Source organism: Callorhinus ursinus, unplaced genomic scaffold, assembly GCF_003265705.2.
Source record: "Callorhinus ursinus isolate GAN/ISIS: 27379988/994484 unplaced genomic scaffold, GSC_fseal_2.0 scaffold28, whole genome shotgun sequence".
NCBI lineage: Eukaryota > Metazoa > Chordata > Mammalia > Carnivora > Otariidae > Callorhinus > Callorhinus ursinus.
The window spans coordinates 7,548,617-7,560,987 of record NW_027397090.1 but is presented as its reverse complement, the minus strand read 5'-3'; the positions used below and the strand labels follow the sequence as shown (position 1 = coordinate 7,560,987).

The following is a 12,371-nucleotide window of genomic DNA, read 5'->3' as shown; positions in this document are numbered from 1 at the left end:
CAGATTTTACCAGTAATCCCGCTAAAGAATAACTAGTAACAAAGACCAGGAACGATGCTTTACACAGCATCATTTATAACAGCAAAAAGGGGGGGGTGTAGCAGGGCTGGCAGAAGAAAAACAAGGTATGTGCTCACGGAGGAAGAGAGTAGTCAAGTAAATTTTGGTGTATCTATATGCTCCGAAAACACACGAGGGTGGAGAGAGACAGGAGAATAATATGTTTCTAATGCCTCACTGTGATTAGAAGAATTATAGGTTATTTCCATTTTCTTTGTTTTTCTCTATTCTCCTTATTTTATTTAATGAATAAGCACAGCTCTTATTGTTTTTAAAGTGTTATTTGTAGAAATGGCACTGTGACAGGATCTATGACCTCTCCATAATCACATTAAATTTGGGGGGAAAAACTGTTCTTCTCTTCCTCTTGCCTCTGCCCATGATGTAATTTTTATAAACTTTGAGCTACTTAAGCCAGGAAAGTCTGACTGAACTTCCAAAGCCCATGCAGATTTTTGAAACTTCTGGGTTCAGCCTCATTTCACTTTAAAAGATTTTTACTCGCTCAGTACTTTTCCAAAAATTATGTGTGATCCTTACAGAACCCTGTATACCATTTGGTTGTAATCTCTCACCTCAAATTCATACCCTGGCGGATAGAAGTCTTTGAGTTACGGATCACTCTGACATTTCTCCTCCATCCTCACTGTTTCTTTCACAGCCTTCTCTGTGGCTCCTTCCTAGGACTGGCCATATCGGACTGGCTTTTGGAAACCTCACCCTGGACACAAAGTGAACTAAGGATTGGCTGTGGGGAGATCACGTAGGATCCAGGCGAGAGATGGTAATGGTCTGAACTCAGCCACAAGCAGTCGGGGTGGAAAAAAGTGGAGAGACTTGAACACCATTAAGGAGATAGGACCAACAGGCTTTGGTCACTGATGGGATGGGATGAAGGAGAAGAAGACTCAGTGATGAGTCCTGGGATTTTTGCCTTGGTTGACTCAGTAGGCAGGGGTGCGATTCTCCGGCAAAGGCACAGAGAAATAGCAGTTAATGTTAGAGGAAAACAGTCACGGTCCGGCTTAGAGCGGGTGCTGGGGCCCTATCATCGCAGAAGGGCATCCACTGATATGCACAGCTCCTTGGAAGTGATCTACATAGAGCTGAATTCCTACATGTTCTAGGCCCACCTCTGTTCATTTCAAGTGGGTGTTTTAAGAGAGCTGTGACAAGTCAGAGTGTTAGGACCAGCCAGGGGAATAGGCCGTTTCAATCTTTCCAATACCTATCTGAGCAGTCTCATGGAGTCCCCTGCGTTCACCATCACACCCAACTAGACTGGTTACCTCGGCCTTTCAAAATTGTCCCAGTCCTCCTCCCAGCACCATCTGTCACTTCCCGATGCACCCCACGCTCCCATCACACTGAATCCATCCGTCCCTGAGCAGAACCAGCCCTTTCTCAATGGTATTGCTTTTCCACCAAGACTGGTCCCTTAGTATCACTTCCTCCGTGCAGCCTGGCCCAGCCCCCAGAGGCAGCATTATTGCTCTATCCTTTGTCCACTAAAAATAGCACTGGTTTGTCAATGTACTTAAATTTTTTTCGACCTGGGTAACAGGAGCTCCCGAAAGACAAGTCCTTTTCTTGTTCATCTTTACATCAACGGACACACAGAAAACACTTGAATAAATTAACGTAAAAATAGAGCCTTTGATTGAAAGTAGTATTATTAGGACAGACAACTGAAATTAAGAAGGGACAGACAGACGCTTTCCGGCAGGCGTGGTACGCGCCTGGCCTTCACGCCCCGATTCTTCTCCCTCCTGCCTGTCGCTGACATTACTTATCAATCACGCCACTCTCTTCTGTCAGGTCTAAACTGGGCCTCGAAATTTTTTTCATTTTCTAGATAACCAAGAGCTCAGTTGGAATGCCAGATAAAACTTCTTCCCATCCCAGCTATGGGGAATTAAAGCCCTTGACAGACTATAGTAAAGGCTCTTGTTAAGTGGCTTTCTGCACACAATACCTCGACCACAGACAAAAAGAAATGTTTTTTAAAATGACAGGATTCAACCTGTGGAACTGCTTAATTCCATCAACAAAAAACATACAGCCTCCACCTAAGAAGAACAAAGTACGGGAAATCGGCATTCTTCACTGGCTACCAAAGCAGTATGGTATCATTTGTCTCCACGAAATTACGACTTGCTCCACTATGTGAAATAACAGTAATGCAGACGTACTTGTTGAAGTTTACGAGGTATAGAAAAGCAGTCCTTGGTGCCGGTCCATTCCAGTGGATAGTGTAGCCCTTCTCCAGCATGATCACAGGCTGGTACTGAGGAAAGGTAGCCTTCTGGTTAATGCCCCGGAGCACCATAGGGTAGGAGGGATACTCATCTCGCGTGATGGTCATAGTCAGATTCTGAGTGCTCCATGTCTGCACATAAACCTTCAAAAAGCAATTAAGAATTAGAGGGGAGAAGACTCTTAACCACAGAGAACACACTGGTGGTTACCGGAGGGAAGGTGGGGGGCGGGGGGAGATGGGTGAAATAGGGACTGGGGATTCAAGAGTACACTTACCGTGATGAGCACGGAGTCATGTGTAGGATTGCGGAATCACTACATCACACATCTAAAACTCATCGAACACTTTATGTTAACTATACTAGAATTAAAATTAAAAACTCAAGGGGCGCCTGGGTGGCTCAGTCAGTTAAGCGTCTGCCTTTGGCTCAGGTCATGATCTCGGGATCCTGGGATCGAGTCCCACGTGGGGCTCCCTGCTCAGCGGGGAGTTTGCTTTTCCCTCTCCCTCTGCCCGTCCCCCTCCGTGCTCCTGCTCTCTTTCTCAAATAAATAAAAATCTTTCTAAAAAATTAAAAACTTGATAAATTTATTTTAAAAAAAGAATTAAAGAGGAGAGAACGAAAGCTTACATAAGCTAAACAAACATTTGCAGCACAAAGTTCATTGTCTCTCCTTCCAGGACAGAGGTTCTGTGATCTGAGCCAGACTAAATGAGTAGTAGCCAACTTCATCCTAAGTTATACTTAAAATGAAGCCGACTTAAACTGGAATGGTAAAAACAGACCCAGCATTCTGCTAGCCAAGATCTTCATCATCTCTTCCACCACCACAGGCCAGCCTATTCATCAGAATATAAAACCTTTGCGGCTTATATAGTTTGTCAAAGAAATACCTCACTCTGAAGAACACACATATGAATCCGTAAATTAATATGAAAACTGATACCCTCCAGTCAAATCTGAAAGCCTTTCCTCTAAAACAAGAGATGGAAAACTGAAATATCTTAGAGCTTCGGCTTTCAATTTTCCATGACCTACATCAGCCCAAGAAATCATTTTTCATCCATTCAAAAAAAAAAAAAACTATAAAGCACTTTGCAAAAACTGGAAAAATATATTAAACAGAGACAAATTTGAAAAATCCTGAATTTATTCCAGTGGCATTTGTGCCCCTCGCTGTGCCAAAACAAAACCTTCTCCAAATGCATCCTCCAAAGAACACACCTCAGAACAATTTCCTAAAACAAATCATTATCCTGTAACAGAATTCTCCAGGAGGATTAAAACATTTGCAGAAGAGGGCATTTAATCCACAACAGTGCTCTTTTTTCCTTCCTGTCATTCCTACGGTTTTGTCTGTAACAATTCTTCATGTATACAACCTGTGAGCCAGAAAAGCTCCTTAGGTCTCATTCATGTTTGACTATTTCAATATAATAACACTTCTTTATGGACACCCCTTAAAGAATTTTTTCTTAAGAAATTTTTTTTTTTAAGATTTTATTTATTTATTTGACAGAGAGAGACACGGCGAGAGAGGGAACACAAGCAGGGGGAGTGGGAGAGGGAGAAGCAGGCTTCCTGCCAAGCAGGGAGCCCGATGCGGGGCTCGATCCCAGGACCCCGGGATCATGACCCGAGCCGAAGGCAGACGCTTAACGACTGAGCCACCCAGGTGCCCCTGGACACCCCTTAAAGATTTAAAATAAAGATAGGAAATACATATTTTGAGACTCCCAATTGTCTTAATTTAAATATATTTAGTATGTACTATATATTATTTCATAGTTACTAGACATACATATTATACTTATTTTAAAATGTTTATATTTAATCTATATTTATTATATAGATTATATATAGAATATAGAATATAAAATATAAATTAAAATAATTTTAAAACTAGGTTGTAATATAAAAAACAGATTATACATATTAGGTTATATATGTTATATATAACAATAGGAGATAGATCAATCAATCTCCTGCCTTCTTCCAAATCCAGAAAGGATAGGAAGTGACACATGTAACTTTATTTTTTTTTTTAAGATTTTATTTATTTATTTGAGAGAGAGAGAGGGAGAGAGCAAAAACAGGGGGAGCAGCAGAGGGAGAGGGAGAGGGAGAAGCAGACTTCCCACTGAGCAGGGAGCTCGATGCGGGGCTCGATCCCAGGACCCTGGGATTATGACCTGAGCCGAAGGCTGACGCTCAACCAACTGAGCCCCCCAGGTGCCCCTGTAACTTTAATTCTCCTTATGTTTCCACCTTTCTTCCTGAGCCCCTTTAACCCTTGAGTTAGCAAAGAGTTAAAACATATTTATAAATAGTCAAACAATTATTATTGCATCTTGAGATCCAGGTGCTTCTACCTTTTGCCTAAAAACAGAGTCTTGTGGGCGCCTGGGTGGCTCAGATGGTTAAGCGTCTGCCTTCGGCTCAGGTCATGATCCCAGGGTCCTGGGATCGAGTCCCGGGTCGGGCTCCCTGCTCCTTGGGAGCCTGCTTCTCCCTCTGCCCCTCTCTCTCTCTCTCTCTCTCTGTCTTTCATGAATAAATAAATAAAATCTTAAAAAAAAAAAAAAAAACAGAGTCTTGTACATTATCTAAGTAAACAACAAATGGCTGCGGATCTGGGCTCCCAAGCCCAAATCCCAAATTCTCAGGAAAAGATTTCTGACTTGCGGTCCTACCATTTCCAGAACCTCCTAGGAAGCATTAGATGACTTACTTCTTTCTTCATCCTCCAATAAAAATTGAATTACTACTCTGCTTTGTAAGATAGGATTAGGTTCACGTTCTCGAATACATTTGAAATCCAAAGGGTCGATGGGCACATCAATAATAATTTTCTATTTCATTGGTGAGCACATACCACTCTCAGACAGACACACACCCATGAAATTTAACTAAAACTGTGTCTACAAAAAAGAGCTAAAATCTTTTTGGTTTTGTTTTATTTTACTGCTAGAATTTCTAGAGCATCTTAGGTTAACTTAGTTTTAGCAGACAATTCTGATTAAGAATAAGATGAAAGGAAAAAAGAAATTACATTTCAAACCACATTCTTTTCTTCTCTCCTATAGTTAATTCTCCATTTTTCCTTGTCTTTCCCAGAACTTAGGCAAGAATAACATTTTGTTCTCCTTATGGGGATGAGAAATCCCACAACAAAGAAGCTAATACTCCTTTAAAAGTAAGCCAGAAAACTCCCTCCAATCTTTATCCCTCTGCCTAATTCTCTAATTTAGTAGAGATAATGACCCTGAAAGCAAAGAATAAATCTCCCTCTCAGAGGGCCCTGTGGTAGCATGGCAAGAAAACCTGGCCTAAGACTTGGGAAATACGGGTTCTCACCCCACCTATATCCCAAGCATATTTAACCAAGGGCAAATCGTCCAACCACTCTTGGACCCACGTTTCCACTTGTTTAATTGCTTTGGAGCAAGAGAACCTGAAATAAAATTGTATGAGTCCATGATCCCTCATGAATTTTTTTTCCTCTTTTCCTAAAGAAAAATCATGCTTTGGAAAGGATCAATCATGCTGAAGAGCAGGAGAACCCTGCTCATGGAAGCGATGCTGTTGGGAGCTGGTTCGGAGCCAGGCATCGTAATGCACAATGGCTTACCTGGGCATAGTTCCCGCTGCAGACCACTGCGTTCCATCTGGTAATGTTCACACAGCTCGGGTGGCGGATCAGGTAGTTGTCAATTCTTCCCACATAAGCATCCTTGTATCCCGTCACAGAGCCATCAATGTCGTGGAATATGGAGTTCTTATCACCATCCAGCTCACAATCTTCAAACCAGGGGCCAGGCTTTCCAAAGAAGACATTCAAAGACACCTGCCAGCAGTGAAAAAACAGGACATCACAACATGAAGGCTTCTACCATCCTGGCTGGCATCCCTGCAAGGATCCAACAGCGTATCTATTTCAACTGCTGTAAGGTTAGAGCAGTCGCAAGTCACAGTTCACGGTCATCAACGATGGCACCCAGTCAATCAAACTGTTCAATTACTTATGACATGGTTGGGAAAGAAAAAAAAAAAAGTTACAGAGCCCTGTGGATTGTGGAGGTCAAGTGGCAAATGTTGAAAACATATTTGGTGTTTTCCTTTTTTTCCATTTAAAAACAATTACCTGCTCTCCAGACAAAACTAACCTTGGTAAGAGACTCAGAACAGTAATGGGAAGGGGAGATATGCAGTCATGCATATTTGTTAAAAATTATAAACTTTGGGCGCCTGGGTGGCTCAGTCGGTTAAGCAACTGCCTTCGGCTCAGGTCATGATCCTGGAGTCCCAGGATTGAGTCCCGCATCGGGCTCCCTGCTCGGCGGGGAGCCTGCTTCTCCCTCTGACCCTCCCCCCCTCTCATGTGCTCTCTCTCTCTCTCTCATTCTCACTCCCTCTAAATAAATAAATAAATCCTAAAAAAAAAAAATTATAAACTTTACACTTAAGGTGTGTGCATTTCCCTGCCTGCTAATTATACCTCAAGTAAATAAATATTTCACTTCAAATGCTTTAGTTGCTTGTTCATTTGACTCCCCCTACCCATCCCACCACCAAAAAACAAGTATAGTTGCAAACTGAAACACCGTCCAAGTGTCGCGTTGGTATGCTGGAGGACCGCTGGACGCACCAGAATCTGCTGAAAAGTGTTACTTTCTCCTCAACGTCAACCAAACCCAGCTCAGTAATTTCCATGTCAGGTACAGTTAATTTAAGGCTTTTATTAAACACATAGTACAAAGGCTGCAGGTGACATGTTTTGTAGTCCTTAGCTGCTTCTCATTAGTGGTAAATTATTCACGTTATGCAAAGCCTTGCAGATACACCTCTAAGATGCTTTTATGTACTCATCATCCTCGGATGTTGTAAAATCAACTGAATATCTAAATGATAGGCAACTCAGTGAAAAATCAGTGATGTTTGGGACAAGTGGCTCTACATTCTTAGTTGTAGGCTTTTTTTTTTTTTTTTTTCTTTTTCCTTTTCTTTTTTTGGTTAAATCTAAGAGACTTTTAGGGAATATTTCCCACCTTTTCGGGGAGAACAAAATTGGCAAACCATTCTCTACAGACTGTTCCCAGCGCATTAGCACCATCAGACCCCCCTGCCAGGCTGATGACCACTACACTTGAACAGCGTGGAAGTTAGAACTCGGGAACCCCATAGCCAATGTTAACACCCAATGAAATGTTTTTCAGAATGACTGTCAGGGGTCACTAGAACTCTGTGTATGGAAAGGTCTATGTGGACAGAAAGTGAACACCCAACCTCAACCCTGGAAAGCTGCTCCAAGGACTGCCCTACTTATTTATATGGGAAGCTATCTGCTAGTGTAGCCCTCCCTCTTTCCCCTGGAGTCATAGGACCTAAAAGAGAACCAGTCAACCAAGATGGCACCCCAATTTGCACCTGGGCTTCTGTTTCATGCCTCAGCCATTCTGGAAAACCAGATACAGACTCTGGTAAACTATCCCATGTTCTGTTTTAAACTAGGCAGAGCCTGTCTGTGGACATGACTGAGAGAACTATGAGCCACTTTCCAGTTGCAGCTCCTGTGGGAGCGGTGAGCGAGGAGGCCTGAGATTCAACCTCCCTGGACCACAGTCATCTTGGAACAGGCAAGATGGCGGAGCGTAAGGTATGTAATCAGACTGTCCTGTGTGCTCAGGGTCCAGACGGCACTGATGAAACCACTAAGAAAACAATTTCTCTAGGCTACTGCATTGTAAACAACTATTTCTCAGTCTTCTTTGCAGTCTTCATAAAAACCTTCCAACAGTTTGTATCTGTATCTGGCTTATACCAGCCCAGTACTCCTCTTCTTTCTCATCCTTTTACCTTCTGGTTCCCCAGAAGAATAAGCCCCAGACAAGTAAAATACCAGAAAGAACTCAGCTGTCTTCATAGATTATTACAAAGAACTTCCCCAAATCCTATGTCCTGCCGTTCCTCTGAAACTCTCCCATACCCATGCCCATGTCATCACTTTAAGCCACAGTCCCTTCTGAGGTATCACTTGAAGGTCAAAAATACCTCAGGTCACATGGGACTTCTGTTCTCAACTTGAACTCAACAGGACAGCGTGCACGGAATGAGGAGTCTCTCTGGCATCTACTTCTCCTCCCAGTTGTAAAGACTCAGTACAAATACTTTGTGTTTTTGTCTTTGGGAATGAGCTATCCTCCGCCCGCCCCGCCCCCTGCCCCACCCCCCCGGCCACGGTCACCACATGGGTACAGTAAGGACATACTTACATGTGGACCAAACTTCACGAGGGAGATGTTATTCCTGGGAGTTATCTGCCAGGGATTCTTCACAAGGAAGCCAATAGCACTGGTGTACCTATCTGGGGTGGGCACGTATTTTTTGAAAGTACACCTGGTTAGATGAATGGGTCCGTCATAAATCTGAAAGCCTCTAATAGGGAACGTCCTGTTGAAATACAAGATTTTGTTTAATGCACATGGGCCCCTCCCTGTATCGGCACTTCACTCACACATTTGTTTTATAAACACTGTTGAATCTCCCGAACACACTAAGCACAATTCTAGGATCCAGTGGTACCAAGATAAGATCCCTGCTCAAACGAAACATACACTGCAGTGGGAGAGGCAAAGGGAAAAACAACGGATAATTTCAGATAGTAAGTGTTGTGGGGACAGTGAGACACGGTACTACGACAGATTGGGGGTGAGAGACATGCTGTTTGGGACAGAATGGAGGCCCCTCTGAACACGTGACTTTTACTGCCTTGAATCAACCCAGTTAAGACAGACCTTTTATTTGGGAATGCATACACTTTCATTTTGGTTCCAAAATCTCTGGCAGGAGAACAAAAGACAAATCTGTGCTTTCACAGAGAGAACCTCCTTTCAAGCCACTAAATGATAGTAATAAGATGAAATGATACACTTAAAAGTACAAAAGTGTAAATCCTCAAGGCTTACTATGTCAAAGGGGCTGGCTGAAGTGAGAAATTCAGTTTATTCATTTTCCTCCTTTCTGTTCAAACACAAGTTCCTTAACCTACTAATCATATATCATTAATCATAATTAAGGTACAAAACCCATAATATTCTGGATCCCTTAGGTGTCTACCCTGTTAAATTCTTTAACGGCACTGCCAAGGATTTCTACAGCAACTTTAGTTTACAACTTGGCAGTGTTTTACAGTAAAAGCGTACATGCTAGCGAGGAAATGAAATAGTCAGGCTAAAAAATCTATGCATCTTGCTATATTTCTAAGGATAGATCCCAAAATGGTTCTCTTCTCATAGAAAAAGTTGTCAAGACCCAGTAAAATAAAGAATGGATCCATTGACCAATGAGGAGTCTTTGTTTTGGAAAATCCTCCTTCGCAAAGAAGCAGTAAGCATTTTGAAATAAAACTGGAGGCCACATAATGTATATGATTGTCGAGTCAGAATTTTGCACACCTGAAACATAATACTATAAGTCAACTATACTTCAATTAAAAAAAGAGAGAAAAGAAAAAGAAACTGCAGGCTAACGTAAAATAAAAGAATGGAGTTGGCCACCATCATACTCCCACCATATGCCAACCAACAAGGCCATTTTTCGTTACACATCAGAAAGAGACAGCTACAGTTTCACTGTGACAGGCACCATGCTGAAGGCAAACTCACAGGATCTGAATCCCACCTCAGCCACTTTTAGTAAGCTCCTCATTTGTAAAGGAGGATAATGACAGTACCTACCCTCATTGGGCTTTGCAAGGATTAAGCAAAGAATGAAGTATTTAGGATGGGGCCTGACACATTGTCAGCATTTAATAAATGTTAGCTATTAAAACTCCATGAAGTTTCTGTCCCAGTGGCTGCCACATAGTCTGGCTAACAGGAGTGCTACACAGAGTGTAGCTTATAATGGCATTCAAGATTTCCCAACGACAAGCACAGGGGGAGTGGAACCAAACTCACTCTTTGCCAGAAGCCAGTAAAGCCCGTTTGGCCCTCAAAGCTAGCAGCCCGTTAGGTCCATCCCCCCGCCCCCTGCCCCCGACCTGTCCCGGCCTTAACAGCCACATACGGTGCCCAACTTTAAGGGAATCGCTGCTTGATGAATTCTGGCAGTAGCTCTAACGTGAGACCTTTAGAACATGAATTGTTTTTCTCACCAGGAAAATGAGGACAATTCCAAACTTTGTCTCAGAACTAAGGTATGGATTACTTAGTTAATAGTTCCCTAAAAGCTCTGAACAACCTTTCTGGGGGTAAGTACTATTTTAATGACTCTGCGATTATTTTGACAGAAAATATGCCAATAATCTCCTCCGTACAACTGAAACACTGGTAATTATATGGCCATGGTTACGGTTTGAGTCAGCTTTGGCTTCTATCCACTCTTATTTTCTAGGACTCGTTTCAATAGGTTATTTCCTTTCTCCAGTGGCTATTTCTGCAAGCCAACCTCACAAATTGAGGCAAAAGTGACCTCATGTCATAGTTTACAATTAGGCCAACTTTCTGTGGCTCAAGAAAGAAGAAAACAAAAAAAGCAGCAGCTTATATAAGGCCTCACGCAAGAAATGAAAAACGAGATAGCTTCCTTTGTTAAACAATTGATAATGAAATCTATAAAGCGTTTGATTGTTCATTCTCCAGAATTCCAGAAGATTACACAACAGTAATAGCAATGATACCAAAAATAATAACAGTGGTAATTAGATAAGGTGGGAAAAGTGTCACCCAGGATTATTATATAATAATTATATAAATCCACCCAGGATTACTACAGAAACTTCTGTAAAGGGTTAGGTTTTCATTTACTGTTGAAATGTAACAGTCCGCTGCTAAGCAATGCTTACCTGTTCCGAGGCAGGGTCCGGGGCTTCTGGTCTATTCCTCCAGTACCCACATACTTGTTCTGACCACCCTGGAAGCCGTAATTCCTGCTCTCCCCAACAAAGAGAGATTCGGACACCTCCTGGCTAGAGCCTTCATCACTTGGGAAGCTTCCATCGCTGTGAAAACGAGTATAATTATTACCCTCCCCTCTCCAGGAGATTTAAATTGACCCTCAGATAAAGGCAAGTGATAGCTGGGGACCCCTGGGTGGCTCAGCTGGTTGGGCGTCTGCCTTTGGCTCGGGTCATGATCCCAGGGTCCTGGGATTGAGTCCCGCGTTGGGCTCCCTGCTCAGCAGGGAGCATGCTTCTCCCTCTCCCTCTGCCTGCCACTCCCCCTGCTTGTGCTCTCTCTCTCTCTCTCTCTGACAAATAAATAAATAAAATCTTAAAAAAAAAAAAAGGCAAGCTATAGTTGAAAAAGCTGAAAGTTTTCAAAATAGCCAGGAGCTTCTTCAAATACATATTATCTTTTTTTTTTAAGATTTTTTTTATTTATTTGAGAGACAGAGAATGAGAGACAGAGAGCATGAGAAGGAGGAGGGTCAGAGGGAGAAGCAGACTCCCTGCTGAGCGGGGAGCCCGATGCGGGACTCCATCCCGGAACTCCAGGATCATGACCTGAGCCGAAGAGAGTCGCTTAACCAACTGAGCCACCCAGGCGCCCCCGGAATACATATTATCAAGTCATCAGAAAGTCCTTCTAAACTGTGAACATACCTCATAGAAATCAATACGTAGTTTGCGGGGTAAACAAACAAAACTGCATTCAGCATCAACAATGGATTAGTTTAGGCTCAAGCAACAGCACTGCACCCAGAAGAATGAACTTGCCCAGAAAGTAACAATTTCGAGGGCAAGCACAGTTATGACAACAGCCCAAATAACGGTTCTCCAGAGACAAAGACGTCACATGACAAGTTCAGGTCTGAAAGATGACTGCAAAGTTAGACCAGCTTCTAAGAAAGAAGTTACTTAATATGTTCCCAACAGTTATTCCCTTCCTCTCGAGTGTCTTCTTCTTTTTTTTTTTTTAAGATTTTATTTATTTATGGCGGGGCGGAGCAAGATGGCGGAGGAGGAGGAGACCTGGATTTCGTCTGGTCTCAGGAATTCAGCTGAATAGGGATCAAACCATTCTGAACACCTACGAACTCAACAGGAGA

At 42.6% G+C, this 12,371-nt stretch overlaps 1 protein-coding gene across 6 annotated transcripts in view; it reads right to left on the bottom strand.

Annotated features, from left to right (window-relative positions):
* The window catches only part of CEMIP2 (cell migration inducing hyaluronidase 2), a 101,585-nt gene that overhangs the window by 31,320 nt on the left and 57,894 nt on the right, over nt 1–12,371 (bottom strand). For all 6 annotated transcript variants that reach the window (XR_012374035.1, XM_025891548.2, XM_073878084.1 and 3 more), the window contains 4 exons: nt 11,167–11,322; nt 8,594–8,771; nt 5,953–6,168; nt 2,253–2,461 (listed from right to left, as the gene is read on the bottom strand). Coding sequence is in view for 5 of the 6 variants with exons in the window: in XM_025891548.2 (XP_025747333.2) it covers nt 2,253–2,461; nt 5,953–6,168; nt 8,594–8,771; nt 11,167–11,322 (759 nt within the window). In the remaining variant the exon portion in view is untranslated. The remainder of the gene's footprint in view (nt 1–2,252; nt 2,462–5,952; nt 6,169–8,593; nt 8,772–11,166; nt 11,323–12,371) is intronic.